At 49.3% G+C, this 23,826-nt stretch overlaps 1 protein-coding gene across 1 annotated transcript in view; it reads left to right on the top strand.

The window, feature by feature from the left end:
* The window catches only part of LOC120109320 (anthranilate O-methyltransferase 2-like), a 14,380-nt gene extending 329 nt beyond the window's left edge, over positions 1 to 14,051 (top strand). The window contains exons 2-4 of the mRNA XM_039123069.3: positions 1 to 336; positions 12,854 to 13,126; positions 13,487 to 14,051. The exon at positions 1 to 336 is cut by the window's left edge and continues 69 nt beyond it. Of these exons, the coding sequence (XP_038978997.3) occupies positions 1 to 336; positions 12,854 to 13,126; positions 13,487 to 13,849 (972 nt within the window). The 3' untranslated portion in view covers positions 13,850 to 14,051. The remainder of the gene's footprint in view (positions 337 to 12,853; positions 13,127 to 13,486) is intronic.
* The last annotated feature ends 9,775 nt before the right edge of the window (positions 14,052 to 23,826 follow it).

Genomic DNA, 23,826 nt, shown 5'->3' with positions numbered 1-23,826 from the left:
CCTGAGAGCATGGTGGTGGCTGACTTGGGTTGCTCTTCTGGTCCTAACACATTTCATGTGGTTTTCGAGGCCATCGATATCGTGGACGATCAGAGCCGACGGCTGGGACGGCCCCCGCCGGAGATCCTGTTCTTCTTGAACGATCTCCCGGGGAATGACTTCAACAGTATTTTTCAGTCTTTGGAAGGATACGAGGTGAAATTAAAGGAAGAGAAGCAAGAGCGGATTCCGCCGTTCTATGTTGTGGGAGTGCCTGGCTCTTTCTATGGGAGGCTGTTCCCCTCTCGAAGCGTTCATTTCTTCCACTCTTCCTTCTGTCTCATGTGGCTCTCTCGGGTTTGCATCTTTCCTTCTTTTTCTATACTTGCATATGATACTCTCTATTTTTTTTCTTTTTTTGATAAATGTGCAAATAATGCTTTTCTTTTCCGGTAAGTCATATAAGACTCCTTGTACACCCATTTTTTAATCAATTGGTTATTCATGAATCACATGATTTCTGATTCAGCAGATCCCAGTGTCACAAGGCAACCTACGGCTCGCATTGCCTCTTTCATACGAAAAATGTTTTATATTTTTTCAATGGCGTCAACTATTGGATTATGCACCGTATAGATCTCAAAGCACTCTAATCTCTTTTTCATCTGCTTGCATGGATCCTGTAGCAGCTGTTGTGTGATTCAATGGTGCATATTGTGAAAAAAAAGGTGTTGCTGGAAATTGGACCCGGGAGCAATCTTCGGTCGAGGGAGAGGGAGCTGCGGGTCACCACGGCGGGGCGGCGACCAGTCGGCGGGCGGCGTCCTCCGTCTGGGGTGGCTGGAGAGAGGAAGCAGGAGGTCCTCACAGCGGGGCAGCGATCCGTCAGCGGGCGGCGTCCTCCGTCTGGGTGCCTGCAGACAAACCGGTGGCCGGGTTTTCCGGCGCCGGCCCTCCGACGCTCAAGTCAGGGAGGGGGCAGATAGTGTAAGGAGGAGATGAACAGTGCTTGTAAGGCGCGGAATTTCCCCAACCCCCTCCTGAGAAGCTAAGGCTCCCTTTTATAGGTGGGGGTCGGTTTACCTGTGATGTAACAGGGCGAGGCCATAGTACGGCTCGGCATGTGGCTCAGGTCGGCGCACGGTCAGGCGAATCATTGTGCTGATGTCGGCGGTGAGGGCGTCGTACGACCCGAACCAGTACGCTACCAGGCGAATCATTGCATTGGTGTCGGAGGTATGGCCGAGATCAGAGACTTATCATGGTTGACCATACTCTACTGGGCTAACTTGCCGTGGAGAGCCGAGGATCCGTAGATGTCAGGAGCCATGCGCATTAATTGTGGAGTAAGCAGGAGATCCGCATTAATGGTGGAGTAAGCCGGAGATCCGCATTAATGGTGGAGTAAGCCGGAGATCCACATTAATTGTAGAGTGAACCGGAGGGTTACAGCGGCCATGCGCAATAAATGCTGAAGCAGTGGCAGGGTATGGTCCTCAGTTGGACCTCGGAGGAGTACGGCCGTAGTAGGTGGCTGACAAGGGTAGACCTTGAGCGTCAGGATTTTCCTAGGTCGGAGGTTTCGAGGTCGGATGTCTTGAGGTCGGGCGTTCCGAGGTCGGACGCCGACTTCGGCTGTTCAGGGTCGGCGATTGTGCGGCTTCTTGGGGGCATTTGTGTCACTTGGGGGGGAAAATCTTATTCCCCCAACACTACCCCCCGACTTCCGAGTTCGAGCGGCTTGCGGGCTCGGATGTGGGAAGTAAAGTCTATCATTAAAGTTGGGGGGCGAATCTCGTCTGCGCCCTCGTGTTTCTCGGAGTGTTTATGGCGAGACCCGCGCCCTTGGGCGTTTCGAGGTTGCTTTATTCAGCGAACTTATGGTGGAGCTCGTGTCTTTACGTTTCTCGGAGCAGGTGTAACGGGGGTGGCGTCTCTTGGATCGCCAAGATCGCTTCGTGCGGCGGACTCATGATGAGGGTCCTTGGGCTCGACGAGGCGACGCCTCGATCCCGTAATCGAAATTCTCCGCTCATCAATGAGCGTGCCGTTACGGGGTTCAAAACGGACACGCGGCATGACCTAGGATCGGGCGCTTCCGATCTCGTTATTACTGGATCATGGATCCGGCGAGGTGAAGGCTACGTCGGGGCTCCACGTGCCCCAGGGCCTTATTAAATGAGGGGAGCGGAGGTGCCGTCCGTTCGTTGTTCAAGGCGATTCGATTCTGCGGACCCATAATGAGGCCCCGAGATCCGATGGGACAGGGCTTCGATTTCGTACCCGATTTATTGATCTGGAGTGAATACGGTGCCTCGGTCTCCGAGGTCAACATGTGGCGCAATCCGATCGGGGGATGGGAACCGACCCTGCCGATCTGGACCGCCGAGGGGGTCTATATAAACCCCTCGAGTTTGCTCTAAGGGTTTTACTTGGCTGCTTCTTATTTTTGTTGTCTTCCTTCCTTGCTTCCTTCCTCCACCGAACCTCGCCGTCGGTGCCCGGAGCGATTTCCGGCGATGTCCAGTAGGTCCCTACCCTGTGATTGCTAGGGCTCCTCTTCTCTTTTCCTCCTCCCTTATCTTCAGTTCCCCTTTATTTTTCTGTAAAAATGGGTTTGGGTCCCGAGGAGGTAGGGTCGAGTCTGTCAGAGGAGGAGCTGGAGTTGATCCGCTCCCGCTTCTTCTTCCAGCCTGGGTTTCGCCTTGAAACCGCGGGGCCGGAGGACAGGGTGACGCAGCCGCCCCCAGGTCGGATCGCGGTCTACCGCGAGACGCTCTGGGCTGGTCTGCGGTTTTCCGTTCACGAGTTCGTGAACAACCTGCTGGCCGAGTACCAGCTCGTTCCGGCACAGTTGGCTCCGAACTCGTGGAGGACGATAATCGGGTTCTTGTCCCTGTGCCTCGGGCACGGGATCCCGATCTCAGTGGGTCTTTTCCGCCGGTGTTTTCTGTTGAAGAAGAACCCGGCGGACGCAGGGTGGCTATACTTTGCCTTTCGGGGCGGTATGTCACTCTTCCAAGGCGCCCCTTCCTCGATTCATGAGTGGAAGGGGAAGTTTTTCTTTCTGGCGTCCGAGGCGCCTTGGGGGTTCGACCCGAGGTGGGGACACCCTCGGTTGAAGGCCCTCAACAAGCTCTTCGAGCCGTCGGGGAGGGAGCTGAGGACCCTAGACTCTCTGCGAGCCCTCGGGAGGGGCAACGACCTGACCGAGCTCCTGCGGGAGGGCGCCCTGGCGAGCGTAGGTCTGAGCTCGGCGCGCCCCGAGGGTAAGGGCAGTTATATTACTTTCTTTCCTTGTCCTTTGTTTTCACTGCTACTGGTCTGACAATTAGTAAAATTTTCGTTCAGACATTCCCTTCATGCCGACCAGCAACACATCGCTTTTTTCCCGCCTGAGGAGGCGAGAGGCCGAGGCCGGCGGAGCTATGCCTCAGCCTCGGAAGAGGGCGAGATCAGACGGCGCCTCGACGTCGGCCGGGACGAGTGGCCCCGAGGCGGGGGCCTCAACAGCCGACCCGAGGCGGGCACGGGTCGTCAGCGACGTGGGCCCATCAGCCCCTCCTTGCCCTGCCCCCATTGCCCAGCGGGGGGAGCCGTCCACGATCCGGCAGCAGCGCCCGGGACCTGAGCCGACTCGAGGCCCCGAAGCGAGCGGCTCCGGGACCTCGGGCTCGGGCATGCCGGGCCCTTCCCGAGCTTCCCGGGAGGAGTCAGTCGAGCCGGACTCCCCTATTCCCGAGGGGAGCTCGGCCATTCATAACGCCGAGGTTGCACGCTCCGTGCTTCGGCGTGCGATGCTTCCAGCGGACCGGGCCGAGTTCCGGAACATTCCGCTGGAGGTGGTCGTTGACAGTGCTTACTGCTACACCGCCCGGGTAAGCTCTTTTTCTCGATTTCCTTAAGGTCGTCAGCGAGTCCATATGTTTTCAACTCACGATTATTTTGTCTTTTTCTTTACAGCATATTCACGAGCTCGACGCCCTGGTGTTTATCGCCCAGGGTTGTCAGGAAGAGATCCGGCGGGTCTGCCGGGAGTTGGAACCGGCCAAGAAAAGAGTCGCCGAGCTCGAGGCAGCGTTGGCCGAGGCCGAGGCTCGGTGGGCGGCCACCGAGGCCGAGCGCCTCGCTATGGCGGAAGGGCTCGGGGAGGAGAAGGCCGCCCACGCCCTAACCAGGTCGGCCTTGCGCGGCACAGAGGCGCGCTTGGGGGAGGTCCAAGCCGAGGTCGCGGCCCTCAAGTATGAGGACGGGGTTTTCCGCCTCCGAATCGAGCAGCTTGAGGCCCGAGAGAGGAGGGCACTTGAGCGGGCTGATCACGCCGTGGAGCTCTTCAAAGGGTCGCAGGAGTTCCGCGACATGCTCGAGGAGGAGACGGTGGACGGGTTCCTCCGGGGCTTCGAGAACTTCCGGCTGCAGATGCGCCGGTACTGCCCCCAGTATGACCTTTCAACGGTCCGTCCGAGGAAGTGGACCCCCGGGAGCGGTCGACGATCCCCGATCCCCGAAGCGGACAATACTTTCCCTCGACTAAGGTCGGGATGCCCCGAGGGTCGACCGTAGAGAACCAGACTCCCTCGACCTCGGGAAGAAGCCGTGAGGGGTGGAAAGGGTGGTTCCACCCGGGGCGCCACAAAGTGGACCCCCGGGAGCGGTCGACGATTCCCGATCCCCGAAGCGAACAATACTTTCCCTCGACTAAGGTCGGGATGCCCCGAGGGTCGACCGTAGAGAACCAGACTCCCTCGACCTCGGGAAGAAGCCGTGAGGGGTGGAAAGGGTGGTTCCAGCGCCTCGTCTGGGTGCCTGCAGACAAACCGGTGGCCGGCTTTTCCGGCGCCGGCCCTTCGATGCCCAAGTCAGAGGAGGGCTTAATTTTGGAGAAGAGAGAGGGACTGTATTTCCAAGTCCGAAGCCTCTCTTGGGAGGAAGAAGCCTCCTGCCCCCTTTTTAGAGGGAGAAGCTCCCCTTTTATAGGGAGAGTGGCAGGGTTACCTGTGATGTGACTGGGCGAATTAATGGGTTACCGTCACGATTGGACGTGGGCGTGGAAGTAATGAGTTGCCGTGGATGGCCCGTTCCCATCATGGGAGGAGATGGCGTGCAGCCAGAGCTTGCTTGAGGCGCACAGTGCAGTACATTCTTGGAAATGATGAGGCGTTGACAGTCGTAGCAGAGTATGGTTCCTGATTAATATGTCGTGGCGTGGCCGGCAAGTAAAACATGGTGCGGTAAGGCTGCTGCAGGGCATGGCCGCAGCATATAGACGACGAGGTCGGCCTTCTGAGGTCAGCTCGGCCTTCTGTGCTCAGCTTTCTAGTCTCGGCCTGCTGAGCTCGGCCTTCTAAGCTCGGCAGCCTTCTAGTCTCGGTCTTCGGAGCTCGGCCTTCTGTGCTCGGCAGCATGGATGAGCTCGGCAGCCTTCTGAGCTCGGCTTGCATGAGCTCGGCTCGGCTTTCTGAGCTCGGCCTGCATGATGAGCTCGGCAGCCTTCTGAGCTCGGCTTGCATGAGCTCAGCTCGGCTTTCTGAGCTCGGCCTGCATGATGAGCTCGGCCTGCATGATGAGCTCGGCAGCCTTCTGAGCTCGGCTTGCATGAGCTTGGCTCGGCTTTCTGAGCTCGGCCTGCATGATGAGCTCGATCTTGCTGACGGATTTGGGTGCTATAATTGCATTTGTAGGGTGGTCCATTTTTTCCCCAACACTACCCTCCGACTTCCGAGTTCGAGCAGCTTTTTGGCTCGGGCGAAGGAAGTAGTCTAGTCGTCGATCATCCTGTAACATAGCCAAATATATATGGAGATGTGCGTGCCAAGTAGGGTGCACTTCTCATGCAGTTGGAGTTAAGTGCTCCAGGTTGACTCAGCGGCCTTCTTTGGCCTTGTCTGTTGACGATCAAGCCGAAATCGAGCCGAGCTCGATAGTCGATGGAGATCGAGCCGAGCTCGATTAGTCGATGGAGATCGAGCCGAGCTCGATTAGTCGATGGAGATCGAGCCGAGCTCGATAGTCGATGGAGATCGAGCCGAGCTCGATTAGTCGATGGAGATCGAGCCGAGCTCGATTAGTCGATGGAGATCGAGCCGAGCTCGATAGTCGATGGAGATCGAACCGAGCTCGATTAGTCGATGGAGATCGAGCCGAGCTCGATTAGTCGATGTAGCATGACGTTAATCCTTTAACTGGGGGATCCGAGCTTGGTCGGGAATCCGATCTTGGAGACATACGGTAGATGGACTTCATTCGTTGGCGATCGTGCGCCCTTATTCGGAGCGGGGCGACGTTGGAGATAGAGATACCCGTAGATCGTTTTTTGGATTCTCCGACCTGAAAATAGATAAAATATTGAAATTATTTGAAGCCAAAGTGGCGTCCTGTACCTTTTGGAGATATCTTGATGGTTCCTGAGCTCCAAAGTCCCTCAGGACTTGGCTCAGCACCGGCCTTCTTTGGGCTCGATTTTCTGGGAGGTGTTCTGCGCTCGGGCTTCTGAGCTCGCGCTTATGAGCTCAGCAGCCTTCTGGTCTCGGCCTTCTGAGCTCGGCCCGCATGAGCTCGGCCTGGATGAGACTGCTGCAGGTCGTGGCTGCAGCATGTGGATGACGAGCTCGGCCTTCTGAGCTCGGCTCGGCCTGCATGAGCTCGGCCTGGATGAGACTGCTGCAGGTCGTGGCTGCAGCATGTGGATGACGAGCTCGGCCTTCTGAGCTCGGCTCGGCCTGCATGAGCTTGGCCTGGATGAGACTGCTACAGGTCGTGGCTGCAGCATGTGGATGACGAGCTCGGCCTTCTGAGCTCGGCTCGGCCTGCATGAGCTCGGCCTGGATGAGACTGCTGCAGGTCGTGGCTGCAGCATGTGGATGACGAGCTCGGCCTTCTGAGCTCGGCTCGGCCTGCATGAGCTTGGCCTGGATGAGCTCGGCAGCCCTCTGTGCACGGCCGGGGCTTCGGTGATGGCGACGCTCTGAAGGAGAGCAACGTCACGAGCGCCGTCGTAAGGCCTTACACCCATGAGGAGGGAGTACATAACTCTCCTTCTCCAGACCTCAGCTTTTATTTCTCTTTCCCTCCAACTCGTTGATGTGAGACTTGGGCTACTACTTCTCACTAGTTGCCCCCACGTACGTCGTTGTAGCGGGAGCCATGCTTGATTCGAGATGGCTCGGGAGAAAGTTTCTTCCTCTGCTTAACATGAACCCGTGGGGGCGGCACAGGAGGAGCCTCCACTTGTTGCAGGCTTTGGGCTGCAATGGCTAGCGCTTGGACTTGCTGCACTAGCGCGTCGAAGTGCTCGGGTTGGACTTGTGGAGTTTGATCTGCCGGAGGTCTTGGTGGTGGATTCTGGACTGAGCGCCCGGGGCTTGGAGCATGATGCTGAGAGGCGTTAAAGACTCCTCTGCTCCTTAGTTTCATGGCCGCAACTCGGGCCCTTCCTCTAGCGCCAACTGTTGCTGGAAATTGGACCCGGGGGCAATCTTCGGTCGAGGGAGAGGGAGCTGCGGGTCACCACGGCGGGGCGGCGACCAGTCGGCGGGCGGCGTCCTCCGTCTGGGGTGGCTGGAGAGAGGGAGCAGGAGGTCCTCACAGCGGGGCAGCGATCCGTCAGCGGGCGGCGTCCTCCGTCTGGGTGCCTGCAGACAAACCGGTGGCCGGGTTTTCCGGCGCCGGCCCTCCGACGCTCAAGTCAGGGAGGGGGCAGATAGTGTAAGGAGGAGATGAACAGTGCTTGTAAGGCACGAAATTTTCCCAACCCCCTCCTGAGAAGCTAAGGCTCCCTTTTATAGGTGGGGGTCGGTTTACCTGTGATGTAACAGGGCGAGGCCATAGTACGGGCATGTGGCTCAGGTCGGCGCACGGTCAGGCGAATCATTGTGCTGATGTCGGCGGTGAGGGCGTCGTACGACCCGAACCAGTACGCTACCAGGCGAATCATTGCATTGGTGTCGGAGGTATGGCCGAGATTAGAGACTTATCATGGTTGACCAGACTCTGCTGGGCCCAACTTGAACAAAGTCTCCGTAAGTTAGGGCCCAACTCGGCCCCCATACATAGACTCCGATGTCTAGCTGAGAAAGCGGTCTCGGCCGCAAGTGCACCAGCCGAACACAGATACTAAGGCGATCTTCAGAGATTCCAGCCTTACTCACTGAAATCTCGGCAGAGTCCGAGAGCAATAACTATGAAAACCTTCGGCGATAATTCGACTATTAGCCCGCGCTCCCTACAAAGGACCCGGAAGTCAAGTTCGGAAACCCGACTAGACTCCCCCGAATAGCGGCACGAACAGACCTAGCCCGGTCCTACTCGAAGGGCTAAGGCCCGACCTCAATGCCTTGGATTTTCCTAAAGGCCGAACGTGACGACTTTCGCGATTCTAAGATCCGAGTTATAGGACTTAGAAAATTTTCTGGAAACCTAAGCTCGGAGCTCTCTTTGGTCGGAATGACTAAAATCCGAGAAGGCCAAGATATAACTTGGGAAAAAGGGCAACTTCGTTAAGCAGCCCGAAAACCAAGATACAAAGTTAAAGGCGATTAGCTAAGGCTCTGGCCTTATTCACGACGAGAAAGGGAAAGACGAGCACAGAATGACGAAAGTATTTTTTCATTGACAAAGGGCCGGAGGGCCAATTACAAAATTGGAAGTCGGCCATTCAATAGCCGACCTCGGATACAATGAAAAAGAAAAAATACAAGTCTCAAGCTGCGGGGGCGACATCCGGGGGGTCGTCTGGCACAGTAATGACCTCAGCCGGCACAGGCTCAGGGTCAGGGGCAGGGGCCTCGGGTGCCGCCTCCGGGATGTCGTCCGTCTCGGCCGCCGGTGTCGCCTCCGGGACGTCATCCGTCTCGGCCGCCGTCGTCGAGGGCCCGGCAGGGTCTTGTTCGTACAATCCTGCCTCGGACGTCAAAATTAACTGTAGCTGGAAATTGGACCCGGGGGCGGCCACGAACCGAGGAGGAGGAGGAGCTTCGGCGAACACTGGCGGGCGGCGATCCGTCGGCGGGCGGCGTCCTCCGTGGGGGGCCTGCAAGAAGCCGGTGGCCGGGCTTTTCCGGCGCCGGCCCTCCGATGCCTAAGTCAGAGGAGGGCTTAATTTTGGGGAAGAGAGAGGGACTGTATTTCCAAGTCCGAAGCCTCCCTTGGGAGGAAGAAGCCTCCTGCCCCCTTTTTAGAGGGAGAAGCTCCCCTTTTATAGGGAGAGTGGCAGGGTTACCTGTGATGTGACTGGGCGAATTAATGGGTTACCGTCACGATTGGACGTGGGCGTGGAAGTAATGAGTTGCCGTGGATGGCCCGTTCCCATCATGGGAGGAGATGGCGTGCAGCCAGAGCTTGCTTGAGGCGCACAGTGCAGTACATTCTTGGGAATGATGAGGCGTTGACAGTCGTAGCAGAGTATGGTTCCTGATTAATATGTCGTGGCGTGGCCGGCAAGTAAAACATGGTGCGGTAAGGCTGCTGCAGGGCATGGCCGCAGCATATAGACGACGAGGTCGGCCTTCTGAGGTCAGCTCGGCCTTCTGTGCTCAGCTTTCTAGTCTCGGCCTGCTGAGCTTAGGGCTGGAAGTGGGCTCGGGCCGGCCCGAAGCCCATCGGGTCGGGCTGCCCGCGGGCCGGGCTATGGGCTAGGGCCAATGCATTTCGGGCCGGGCTCGGGCTGAATAATTAAGCCCATTTCTATTTCGGGCCGGGCTCGGGTATCTCATTGGCCCGGCCCGGGCCCGACCCAAGCCCGCGCCCATACTCAGCCCGAACGCGGCCCATACTCAGCCCGAACGCGTTTGCATTTCGTTTAAAACCACTCTAAAAAATGTTTGCAGATTGTCTTCATTTTTTACTTGGGATGTTACCAGGAGTGAATACTCTAGCACAAGTTCTTTCGTTTGCTGGTTGCTTCCCTGTCAGCATTCCATGTCCCTGCTGGCAGATGGTTCACATCTTAAGTTTTTTTTATTCTAATACATTGCAGGAGGAGTGCGCAAAAAACCAGAAACTCCGAAGCTTGACTTGTATATAGTTCTCGCAGATTCATCTCGTTGGGTAATCGAAATATGTTTTTTTTTATTTCACCCCATTCCCTGATAAGTTTTGCAGTTTCTGGATTGATAATACGAATCAAGTGTATTTAGCTTTTGGAATGAAGGGGACACCTTTGTTGTATTGTATATTTCAAATTTACAGAACTGTATCAAGAGTACCAAGATTCTGTTGGTGGCATCATCCCTGTGCTCTGATGCTTCAAATTCATGTGCGAAGTGAGATTATTCATAGCTGTTAAGCACAAGATGCAATTACTTTTAGCCACCTAGTGTGTCAGGTTTCCGAATTTATTGCAGGTTGGTGGACAAGAATTTAAGACACAGCAACTGGCAATAGGTCCATTCAATTTGTTGGGGTTTGGTAAAGAGCCTTATCTTCTAGGTTGATAGTCTCATGCGTTGTTTGAGGTCCTGGCTTCCCTATGTTACTCAAACGGGCCGGCCCAGGTTAGGGCCCAACTGGGCCGGCCCAAATGGGCTCGGGCCGGGCTCAGGCCGGGCTCGGGCCTTGTTCCTTAAAATTTTTCGGGCCCCGGCCCGGCCCGAAGCCCGGAAAAAAAATTAGGGCCGGGCTTGGGTAGGGGTTTGGCCCGACCCGGCCCGGCCCACTTCCAGCCCTAGCTGAGCTCGGCAGCCTTCTGGTCTCGGTCTTCGGAGCTCGGCCTTCTGTGCTCGGCAGCATGGATGAGCTCGGCAGCCTTCTGAGCTCGGCTTGCATGAGCTCGGCTCGGCTTTCTGAGCTCGGCCTGCATGATGAGCTCGGCAGCCTTCTGAGCTCGGCTTGCATGAGCTCGGCTCGGCTTTCTGAGCTCGGCCTGCATGATGAGCTCGGCCTGCATGATGAGCTCGATCTTGCTGACGGATTTGGGTGCTATAATTGCATTTGTGGGGTGGTCCATTTTTTCCCCAACAAAAGGTGAATTATTTTTTCACACAAAGGATACAACCAGAACCAGCCAGTGTATTATATCAGATGGAACCCGCTGAACTATGCGCCCTCGTTGAGAAATGATAACATTCATTTCGGCATATAATGTGGCACCCACCAGTATTTCATTTATACTAAAGATATTATTTGAGTTTCTTGATAAATAAGTACTTAAGCTCTATCCTAGGCATGTCAATGTAGGACTAAATATGTCGCAACTAACACTTTTCGTCAGGCAGGAATCCGGATATATGCAATCATAGCTATCATGATCAACCTGTAATCAATCCCTTATGATTCTATTATTGTGGTTTTCTTTTATCGACATAGGTCATAATCAAGTCTGATCTGAAACTATTTGTAACGATTGAGGATCTTACCTAAATAGCTAGCCCAAAAAATAATTTAGATTTCTTAGTTCTATATATTACCAAAATTTACCGTGTGTGGAGTCGATATGGGACTAAATGTGTATCCATACGAGTTCTCATACTTATATCTTTTATCTTATACAAACAAGCATCTAGCCAAACCTCCTAATCTCCTCTTTGATGTTTTCTTCATAGGGTTTTTTTGGGTCTAAGATCCTTAAATGCACCACTGGACTTTTGTAACGCAAGCTCGCACCACTTGTACATTATATTTATGAATAAATTAACGTGGGGGGCACGGTCACACTTAACATTTCCCTCCTTCCTTCTAAACAAATAATAATAATAAAAAATATGTAAACAGCTAAAACTAAGAGAAAATATATCTTTTAAATTAAAAAAAAAAAGAGATTTTATTCCAGAAACAAATTGCATAAACTGAGGGTGTCAATGGGTTGAGTTTAGGTTGGATTTACTAGATATAAACTCAAACCTAATTAATATATTGGATCTAAAAAAGGTCAAGTATTAAATTTGATTTTGGGTAGAAATTTGATGTGCAACAAGCGATTTTACTATGTTTTCATTTTTTAAATCCCAAAATGCTACCTTATGAGTTGTGAAGCATGAATATATAAAAACATTAAAATTATAGCTAAAAGAGGAACTTTTTCAACACTTTTGTGACCTAAGCATCCATCGACTAAAAGACATATGTATTAAATAATTAAAAAAATACTAAAAAAGGACAACAACAAATGACATGGATAACAATTTGGTGGAACACAATTGGTTATGATCTTGCTTCTCTCGCCTTGATTTTTTCTTTTACAATTAAACAACTTATAGATGCATAGATCTATATATATGAATGTATATTTCTATATATTTATGTATGTAAGTGTGTGTGTGTGTGTGTGTGTATTTATATATTTATATATTTATGTGTGTGTGTGTGTGTATACATATACGAATATAATCCAGACAATTTCATGTTTTCAGGTATATATAGACCTATCTAAATTAAAACCCGAGCCAAAAAATTCTGGGTCTAAAATCAGAATCCAAACCCATTGGTTTGCTTTTCATACCGAAACCCAATATTTTGAGTTGGTTTTAGACGAGGTTAGTAGGCTATCGGCCTCTATTGATACCCTAGCCATACTAATAATTCCTAACTCAGCTCATTGACATCAAAATCTTCATAAAAGAAGTTCCATATTCAATCCGAGAAAGTGGTAAATGGTAAATACCTATCATAAGAAGTGTTGCCTCTTGGCTTCTAATGCATGAGATGTATCAAATGATTGGACGGACTTCTGTGTCATCCCATATTAAGCGTGCTATACCCTACCAGTATGGTAGCGTACAATAATAATGTTTGATTTGACATATAAGCCAAATTGGTACGTGTTGCTCGAAACCAAACGGTATCACTTGATTTCGAATGATACCATACAGAGACACTTCCTTTTTTGCAACCATATGTCGTTTAATGTTTTAGGATGCTGATTTCAATTTTGAAACTCTAGGTTCCTCCAGGAGTTGAGAGTAATATTGGTATTCCATTAAACAAAGAAAACATCTACATATCCGAGACAAGTTCACCTGCTGTGGTGGAATCATATCAAGAGCAATACCAGAGGGACTTCACGACATTTTTACAGTCCCGTTTTCAAGAACTCGGTTTCGGAGGACGAATGGTCCTGTCATTTTTGGGAAGGACTAGCAAATATGCACCAAGTGGAGAACTAAGCCAGCTTTGGGGACTACTGGCTGAGGCACTCAATGCTATGGTCCTAGAGGTATGTTCTTCTCTTTCGTAAACTTATGGTACTATAACCATGTTTTAGGTGCCAAATTTCATTCTTATCTTTGTGACATCTCTCTTGAAAGAAAGCAGTTAACAAGAAGGCTAATGGAAAGAGAGTTGAGAGGGATAGAAAGATAAGAGAATTGATATAGAAATATGATTTCTAATCCAATATTTCAAGTTTGTTTGTATTCCTTATCTCAATTAAATGAAGGTTGGTTAAGGGGACATTCTCATCGGGGGCTAAAAAGAGATCCACAACATCTTTTATGTTTTTATTGTTAAAATGCTATTTAATTTGCTGCATATATTGACAACCGATTCTTTGAAATGTGTTGAATATTGAATACAGGGTATCTTGCAAAAGGAAAAGGTGGATGCCTTCAATTTACCTTTTTACGCACCTTCTATGGAGGAGGTGAGGGCAGTGATACAAAGTGTAGGATTATTTGATCTCGATCGAGTAGAAATATTCAAGTCGAACTGGGATCCATTTGATGACTCTAGTGATGATCGCATATACGACAATATTATAAGCGGAGAAAATGTGGCAAAGTCTATAAGAGCAGTGATAGAACCCGTGATTGCACGTAGCTTTGGAGAGCAGATACTTGATAATTTATTCTCAAGATATGCAAAGAATGTTGCAAGGCACCTCTTGGAGGAGAAGACCAAGCATCATGTTTTTGTCATTGCTTTGAAGATAAAAGTGTGAGGATCAATTTGGATCTTTAATAATCCATCGGTACAATTCACTTGTCATGATGGAAAATCAATAAAAATATTGATTATGTCCTTAATGGTTGTAATGGTATTTAGAAAAGATTGAATCATTATTAGTATAAAATGGAAGCTTGTTTCCTACTTTCTGTAATGCTTTCTTTTGTTCTTTTTTTTCTATCGATAATGTTTGCTAAATTTTACACTTATTCAAAATAGAGAAATTGATGACAAATCCTGAAATTTTATCAGATGTGTTTATTTAAAGAGTGATGCTGCAGCAAAGCACAAGTTCAATTTACAAAAATACTAGTTTGTTGGCTATCCAAAAACTTGATTTGCAGGACTAGAGCGGATAAGTAATAAAACCTGAGAGACAACTTTGTCTCTATTTTTCATAAATTTTTATATAAAAGTTAAGGTTTAGGAATATCTATTCTATATTAAGCAAAATAATATAATTTAGTCTGAACTTTTATTTGAGATAAATCTATAGCCTGCTGTTCCAATACTTGGGCTCCTTTAAGCTTGGTTTCCATATACTGGTATGTGTGTGGACTGAACGCATACAGGCTAGCACAATTGGATTTGCTGGATGAGAAGAACTCATCCTTCAGCCACTGAATCGAAAGATAAAAGGGTTTTTTTGTGAGAGCTTTGGATAGCTAATCAAGAATCTTGACGCACTTCTTGCTTTGATATTTGCTGCACTCTTTCACTTGAAATGGAGGTTCTGAACCCAAATCCATGATAGCCGGGAGTAGGCATTAACGGTCTTTGCCTTTCTTGTTCACGACTCCTATCTTCTCTTTTCTGTGACTAATTCGAAAGATCATTCCATATAGTTGAAATCACTGAAATTTGTCTTGTTCTGTCAAGTATAGAAAATTCCATAGAATTAAACACTGTCAGTTTCAGAAAGAGCATACCAGAATTGCGTCGTAGCTTGGAACTTGACGAAAAGCAGTTGGTGCTGCTAGTTCAGATGGTGCAGCTAGCGCTAAAGTTAGGAAGGCAAGAAGGCAAGGAGTTAGTTCACAGCGTCGAAGTCTGGGTCAGGTTCTATGGTATTCCTCTGGAGTTTTGGACGGTTACTGGGTTGAGCTACATCGTGAGCGCTATTGGAAAACCTCTCCACTTGGATAGAATGACATGAGAGAAAAAATGCATTAGCTAGGCGTACTACTTACCAATTAGCAGACCCTGTAGCCTACTAAGGTTGTGCATCTATATTCTTAAATATTGGGCAACTTTAACGGTATTAGGCTGTAATAATAATTGGAGGCAACTCCATCAAAACTAGGAATGTGCTTCGAGTGATAGCTTAATTTTGAATCTTTGTGATAGTGGTGGGGAGTCTGATTAATCATTCCGTAGAAAGGATGGAAGCATTACTTGTGGAAACATTTAAAAAGTTCCTTCTAGTTTCCACGCTTGTTTGCATTCCCCTAATAGCTTAAAAAGAATGGTTCATCTCGATGCATATGCTATTAGCCCTCTTCATGATGCTCACCAAAAAAATGCCTTGTCCGTGATGAAAAGGAGTACTCCACCTGATAGTATATGCTTCCTCTTTGTAAAATAATGATGTAAAATTTTTCACAGATTAATAATCAATCCTCTTAATTTGAGGACCAAATTATCCCACCTATGATAGAAAAAATAAAGTAAACAGATGGTAGTGTTTGAGATGAACACGGGACATGCCATATCCATTGTGAGAAGAGCCACGCCTTTCAGCCACAGAAATTAAATGACCCCAGGAAAATGACATCCCACCCTGGATTAAAAAGAGAACCCTTTGATCGGTGTCTCATGTCATGCATGACGTCAAGGAGATCGAATGCGATGCCATCGGCCAACCCGGGCCTTCAAAACGCAACCTGCCGAAATTTTAAGCTTAAAATGGGTCGGTATCTGATAAGTTATGGCTCACGTACGTACCACGGATCTGTCTCACGCGTGGGGTTGGGTCTGGGCCAAGATTACGAGCATGCCAGGTTCCAAATTGGACACCTATCTTAGAGGTGGGGTCCAGTACAAGCTCAACGGACGTATTTCCTCCTCAGGTCCCATCACGAGTTTTATTTAAGTTTCTTCTAGAAGCGCCATATGCATCGCTCGGATGACGTCAATGGATTACGGATTATGGCATGAAGCGTCACGAATTATGATGGCAGTGTTCGTACTTGGGAGCGAACCACAGCCTCTCACCAACCTCACCCAAGAGAAGGTGGCCTCGAAAGAACAAACCGGTGGAGGCATGTACTAGGCTGTCATTAATCTAGTAGAAGGTGTTGGAAATATACTGTCCCAGAAAATTTTAAATCTATAATACTCTACTTCAACAAATAATAGGCAGAAATAAGCTTACAGAAAATAAATAGAGAAAGTGGAAAAATGGAACCCGAGATGCTGAGGCGTGGTATGTTGGTCACTTTCCTTGAAGTAGATTTCGCCGCCTTACAGTGCACTAGGCTTGGATGGCGTTCTACTCCTGAGATACAACAGCCTCTCGCACTGTTCCTTCTGCCTCAATGATTTGCACGGATCAAAGAAGCTTTCGAACCCAGAATCAGTATGCAGCAAGCCCATTGATTGAAAGAAAAATAGCAAACAGGGAGAATAGTAGTTTTCTGCTTTCAAATTATATATGTCTCCTGTCTAATCCGAAGAGGTCTATTTATAGACTTCTTCGGGACAGACGCGACCCAAAACCGATCCAACGGTCAAAACCGGTAAGAAAGTTTGAAAAAACACTGGGAGTATGGCCAGCGGATGCGAGGTCGGTTGCGAAGAGGTGCTAACGAGGAAGCGACGTGGCTCCTCGTGCTATGGGTGCGAGGCACGGCCCACGCACCTCTTGGCTCATCGTACCCGTTGTCCGACCTCGGCTCCTCTGGGCTCATCACACCTGTGGTCCGACCTCGGCCTCGGCTCTTCGCGCTTCAGTTGAGGTGGGTCGGACGAGCACAGGCACACAGAACCTCGGACGAGCAGGGGCAGGGCCCAGCGAGCACAAGCACATGCGCAAAGAACCTTCGCTCGGACAAGCACAGGCACAGCTCGGCTGCAGAGAACCTCGGCTCGGACAAGCACATGCCCAGCTCGGCTGCAGAGAACCTCGGCTCGGACAAGGAGGGAACATCCCAACGAGCACAAGAAAACCAAGCTTTACGTAATGGAAATAAAAAGGAGGGAATGGGAATCGAACCTGTTATCTCATCCCCACCCAAACAACACACCAACCACCAAGCCAAACTCCCTTATTAACATATATGTATAATATATATATTTTAAGTATGAAAACTTTTAATCATTATTTAATAAAAATCTAACATTCCCCCGCCTGATTAAAATGTTTTCAAAACTTTATAAAATAAAAAATAGTCAAACCGGGCTTGTTTATGTCACGACTTCAATAAAGGTAGCTTGCGGCTTTGAACCTTTACCTAGTGAAAGTATATTTTCATCTGAAAGGTATAGTGGTAGCTAAAAAGCTTTGAACCAAATCCTTTGGTTCAGATTTCTATATACTTCACCCATGACAAATGCAAATACTGGGTTCATTATAGGTGGTGCTTTTTCTGGCCTTATGCACCAATATCTCAGTTTCATGAGTGCTCTAGGGGTTAAACCCTTATCCCCATAGACTGCGGCCACACAGTCACACTCACATAGGTGAGTCCTCCAAGGGTGCTCGCAGCACAGCACCTTGCCATAGACTCGGACTCATTCAGAGTTTTAAACTCTTCCGTATACCTCTGCTGTATTTAGCACTCACATCACAGGGAGAGACTAAATGACATAAAGTCATTTTATTATAGTGCTAACTAATCATTAAACAACTTGTTTTTCCCGTTGAACCTTTCGTCTTGGGATCTCCAGTCAGAAAAGGTTGGGTTGCCATTGTCAATGATTCCTTATGGGTTTCAGTCCCATCCTCTTTGATGTTTCTATGACTTTGCTTCTAGCCAGTCCTTTAGTTAAAGGATCTGCTAGGTTATCTTTAGATCCAACAAATTCCAAAGTTATGATACCATTTTTAATTAGGTATCTAATAGTCTTATGTCTCACACTAATGTGTCTTCTGTTTCTCTTGTTATACTCAGTATTTCTACAAGTATTAATTGCAGCTTCATTATCACATAACAGAGAGATAGCAGGTATAGGCTTTTCCATAATAGGTATTTCAGACATAAGATTCTTAAACCATTCTGCTTCTTGACTTGCAGAATCTAAGGCTACAATCTCAGCCTCCATAGTGGATCTTGTGATCACAGTTTGTTTGGATGATCTCCAAGCAACAGCTGCACCACCCAACATGAATATGTATCCACTAGTTCCTTTTCGGTTCACTGAATCAGTGATCCAACTAGCATCACTGTATCCTTCAAGTACAGCGGGAAATCTTGAGTAATGTAAACCATAATACATGGTACCTCTCAAGTATCTAAGTACTCTATCCAGTGCTTCCCAGTGACTAAGACTAGGGCAACTATTAAACCTACTGAGCTTTTCTATAGCATAAGAAATGTCAGGTCTACTTGTATTTGCAACATACATCAGTGTCCCAATAATTTGAACATATTTCTCTTGGGCCACTGGATCACCTTTATTGCACTTCAAGTTCAAACCATGCTCATAAGGTGTACTCACTGGTTTACAGTTGTACTTATCAAATTTCTTCAATATTTTCTCAATATATTGTGATTGATCAAAGATTATACCATCAGGTATTCTGGTAATCCTGTTACCAAGAATTACCTCTGCCTGACCTAAATCTTTCATATCAAAATTATTAGATAAGAAAGTTTTGATATCAGTCACCATATTCATATCAGTACAAAAAATTAAAATATCATCAACATATAAACACAAGATCATACATGAATCATTTTCTAACTTTGAATATAAGCACTTATCTGATTCATTTGCTTTAAAGCCATAAGAAACAATTATTTTATCAAATTTCCTATGCCATTGCTTAGGAGCTTGTTTTAAACCATAGAGGGATTTGACTAACCTACAAACTTTTCTTTCCTGTCCTTGAGCCACATATCCCTCTGGCTGATCCATATAGATCTCTTCCTCTAAATCACCATGAAGGAAGGCAGTCTTGACATCCATTTGATGAATTATCAAATTATGGATTGAAGCCAGTGCAATTAAAGTACGAATTGTGGTTATCCTAGTTACAGGAGAATATGTATCAAAGTAGTCAATACCCTCTTTCTGAGAAAAGTCCTTAGCAACTAATCTTGCTTTATATTTTTCAATAGAACCATCAGGTCTTAATTTCTTCTTAAATATCCATTTACAACCTATAGCCTTACTACCAGGTGGTAAGTCAGTTAAAAACCATGTTTTATTAGTCATAAGTGAATTCATTTCACTATTAATAGCTTCCTTCCAAAACATAGAATCTAATGAGTTCATAGCATCTTTATAAGTTTTAGGATCATCTTCAACCATAAAAGTATAGAAATCAGATCCAATGTAATAACCCCAAAATTTTTTTTTTTATTTATTTTTTTTATATAAAAAAAGGGATAGAATAGTCCTTTAAAATTGATATAAGGGGTAAAATTGGAAGGAATCAAAAGTTAATGGCATAATAGTAGATGCGTTGAAGTGTTAGGGGCAAAATGGGAAGGAATCAAAAGATAATGGCATAATTGCAGATATATCGAAGTGGTAAGGGCAAAATGAGAAATTAATAATATTAAAAAAAGGATGAATAGTGCTTTGATGTGATTTAAATGGGGTGGTTGGTGGCTCACGGGAATGAAACCGAGAGAGAGGGAGTCTCAGGCGACAGAGAGGAAGAAAAAGAAGAAGAGGAAAGGAAAGGAAGAAAGGAAGAGGAAGAAGAGGAAGAAAAAGAAAGGGAAAGGAATCCCGGGTGCACTTCCAGCTGAAGGGAAAAACATAGATCTCCTTCCCCTCTACGCAAGGACCTCGATTTTTAAAAAGAAAAAGGTAAATATCCGTCCCTATCTAGTCTTTTGGTGACATTAGGCTATACAAAGGGTGGATGTAGTCTAGAGGGGTCAGATAAGGGTTGTAGAGGTGGTTAAAAGAGAAAGAATCGGATTTCGACAAATTTTTCCGGCACTACGGAAAAACTGTGTCGAAGTCCCAACTTCGGCGAATTATTTAGGGGGCCAAACGGCCTCCGATGATGATGCATGTTACCTCTTTGGAATCCCCTATGAGTGTAGAATGTTAGGTAAAAATTTCATCAAATCTGGAGTTTGGAAAGTGGATCAAACCTAGGATGAAGTAACCGGCTGTCGGTCCGGGTTACTGTTCATCCGAGTGGGAAAATAAGAAATTTTATGCCAAAATAGGGTATTAAGCCTAGATTAGGCTAAGAGAAACCTTGTACTCATGCAAGGGAGTCCCTAATACACATAAATGATGAGTTAATTAATAGAAAAGGAAAAAGAGAAAGAAAAGAAAAGATTTAGGGAACGGGGGAGTTGAATCAATTAAAGTTCCCTATATTATAATTGGCACGTAGATTATGGCCCTTGATACAAGACTAAATGTATTGTAAATGCATGTCACAGTTGGGCAAGAAGCTAGGGAACAAGAGGAAGAAGTTCCCCACTGCCTGCTGTAGATTTTTGGAGGCGTATCAGGGCTGTGCCGGATTGACAGGTGAGTGGGAGTCATGTACTTTGCACCATGAGCATCCTTAATTCATTTTCATGAATGTCGCCAAGTGTGAATTGATTCCACTTGAGCATATTGATTGATATTGTAGTAGATTCCTCTATAATCTTGATTCTCCATGCTTGATTATTCTGTACATGCATTTGAGGGAACATTGAGAGGAATTACGAGGGGTTGATGAGTAATCAAATTGATTCCGAATTGTGAAATGACTTCTTTTGTAAATTGATTTCATTTCCTCTATTTCAAAGACTTATGAGTGGTAGCCTTGATTATACTCCTTTATGAGTAGTTAAATTTGATCTGAATTGTGAAATGACTTCTTTTGTAAATTGATACTGTTGCTGGTGGTCCAAACCGAGAACGATTGGCACTGCGGTGTGAACGGGGTTCCGTCTGAGTTGTCTTGGTTGGTGTTGGTTGCGCTCCACCTTCCGCCAAGAAACCTGCAAACAAGCCTTGCACCACCACCAGGGTGGTGATGGCCCTCCGACGGTCAAGTCAGAGGAGATTGGAGGAGGAGGAGAGGTGATAATCGCAAGTAAGAGAGTGCTCTGGGAGATATTGCTCACCCCCCCTTTCTCCCCCCAGCCGCATATATACCTGGCTGGGGGGTCTCTCAGGGGGGTTCGTTATCGTGGGGCACGATGGTGTGGCCACTGACATGGTCGTTATAGGGCGTCGTGGAGCAGCACCGGGTACGGCCACGTCAGGGCATAGTGGGGCTCCGCTTTGTACGGCTGATGCAGGAGATCGTGGAGCAGCATCGGATACAGCCGTTGCAGGGAGTAGTGGAGCAGGAGGCCGCGGCGTGCCTCTGGGGAATAGCCTGTCGTTATCACGAGATCTCCGACTCGGGGTCGGAGCGCTGGATCAAGGGGCAGCCGACTCGGGGTCGGGCTGCGGAGCCGAGGATATCCGACTCGGGGTCGGATTGCTGGATCAAAGGGCAGCCGACTCGGGGTCGGGCTGCGAAGCCGAGGACGTCCGACTCGGGGTCGGAGCGCTGGATCAAAGGGCAGCCGACTCGGGGTCGGGCTGCGGAGCCGAGGATATCCGACTCGGGGTCGGATTGCTGGATCAAAGGGCAGCCGACTCGGGGTCGGGCTGCGGAGCCGAGGACGTCCGACTCGGGGTCGGAGCGCTGGATCAAAGGGCAGCCGACTCGGGGTCAGGCTGCGGAGCCGAGGATGTCCGACTCGGGGTCGGATTGCTGGATCAAAGGGCAGCCGTAGTCTTCCTGGGCGCGCGTGCCGGTCACGTGGGGCATGGCGGCTTATTTCCCCCGTAACAGTAGCCCCCCACTTCCGAGCCTGGAACCAGAAGGGGAACAGGTGAAGGGAGTGATGTTTCGGGATTGCCGCCGTTCCTCGGAGAGGCGCGCGCGCTTCGAGCTCCCCGCCCTTTTTATGGCGTATGGCGGTTATTGCTGACCTGGCAGTCTGAGGATTTCGGCGGACATCCTTCCTTAATGGTGTCGATTCGCCTTTGGGGCGCGAGCGACCCTTCGGCAGCCAGGCGTCCTCTGGCGTCATCGAGGCGTCACTTGCCTTTCCGCCTATTTAATCGGGGGCCTTTCTCCGTCCGTCTTCTTCTTTACAGATATTTTCAAGTTTCCCCTTTGCGCAGCTGTTGCTGCCGTCGGACTGTTCACTTGTTTCTCCTTTGGCGCTCTCGGAGCCGTTCTTACCTCTTTTCCGGTGAGTTTTCCCCATTCTTCTACTTAGGGCTCTCCATACTTTCCCCTCTTATACTAGTGTACTCCAGTCGCTCCGGTCTTTCCCCCCTTCCTGTCCCCGTCCTGACCGTAGGTTTATTGGCCATTAGGAATGGGCGAAGTGAGAGCAGACCAAATTAAGTCGGAGCTGGTCACCACAGACTTAGACAGACTCGTGGCTCGGTACCACCTTCCCGAGGCCTGCAACGCCACGCTCCCGGGGCCTGAGGAGAGGATGTCCCATCCTCCTCCAGGGAAGATCGCCATCAATGAGGGCATTCTCCAGGCCGGGTTCCGCTTTCCCCCTTCGGACTTGGTCATGCAGGTGCTACGGGGTTTAAGAGTGGCACCGACGCAACTGGTGCCGAACTCGTGGCGGGCCCTGACGGTCTTCCAGGTTCTCTGCCGTATGCACGAGATCCCCGCCACCCTGAATGTTTTTTGGGAGTTCTACAGCCTGAGCGGCCACCCCCAGGACAAAGGGTGGTGGTGCTTCGCAGCGCGGCGAGGATGCGGCCTTGTCAAGGAGGCTCCTACCTCCATTCACAAATGGAAGGAGCGCTTCTTTTTTGTTGATGCAGATCCCTCTTGGGAAATCAGGGCGACCTGGGAGACCCCGATGAAGTCTCCGATCGGCCTATCGAGACTGTCAAGGGAGGAGTCCGATGGCTTGGCCGCCTTGAAGGGGTTGGTTGCCGAGGGCCAGCTCCCCCCGGTGGCCCGCCTTATTTCCGAGGATACTTTGGTGAATGTCGGTCTGAGCTCGGTCCCCACCGACCGTGAGTCCGCCACCGATTCTTTCTTGACTTTTTTCCTTCTTTCGTCCCGTTCTTTCCTTTGGTTTCTCCGTCTCCGACTATCCCGTCCTTTTTGCAGAGATCGACGACGTCATGCGGTCGGTGAAGACAAAGGCTGTTGGTAGGGCGTCCCTGCTGGAAGCAGCCCAGAGGAGGAAACGAGCTCTTCCGAGCGGGGCCCCACCGGCGAAGAAGTCCCGTAAGGAGGTGTCTCCGACGCCGACCGACGAGTCCGGGCCCACCGATCAGGGAGACGTCGTGGGCACGGACCGGCAGCTGACGCTGTATCAGCCCTCCGGTGGTAAGATTGCCGCTACTCCGGAGGTATCATCCGAGCCTGCCCGAGACGGACGGGTCGGACGTGATCGGTCCCCGACCCGGCCTTCGACTCGGTCGGCTCCTGATGACTCGAGGAGGGACGCGCCGAGGCCCCGACCGAGCGGGACCCTATCAATTCCTGGGGTGACCCCCGCCCCGAGCGCGATCGGCCGGACTCTTCCCCAGGCGATGGATAGGGGTAAGGCTGCAGAACCACTGTCCGGCTCTGGGGAGAAATCGGGGTCTGCCTTCACTACCGATGGCGCCCGAAATCTCATCGAAACAGTGCTGCTGGAGAAGGACCGTCGGCGGGTCCGGGAGTTGGAGGTCTCTGACGTTGGGGCTGCCAGCTGTGTCTGTCTCATGTCGGTGAGTGTTCTTCTGGCCGCTTTTCACCATTTATTGGCTCTGTTGTTCTCCGCCTGACTCCCTTATTTTTCCTATTTCTTAGCTCGCCCA

Source organism: Phoenix dactylifera, chromosome 11, assembly GCF_051530095.1.
Source record: "Phoenix dactylifera cultivar Ajwa chromosome 11, Ajwa_hap1_PhDact_Kaust_v1.1, whole genome shotgun sequence".
NCBI classification, from domain to species: domain Eukaryota; kingdom Viridiplantae; phylum Streptophyta; class Magnoliopsida; order Arecales; family Arecaceae; genus Phoenix; species Phoenix dactylifera.
This window is presented reverse-complemented; position numbering and strand designations above follow the sequence as displayed.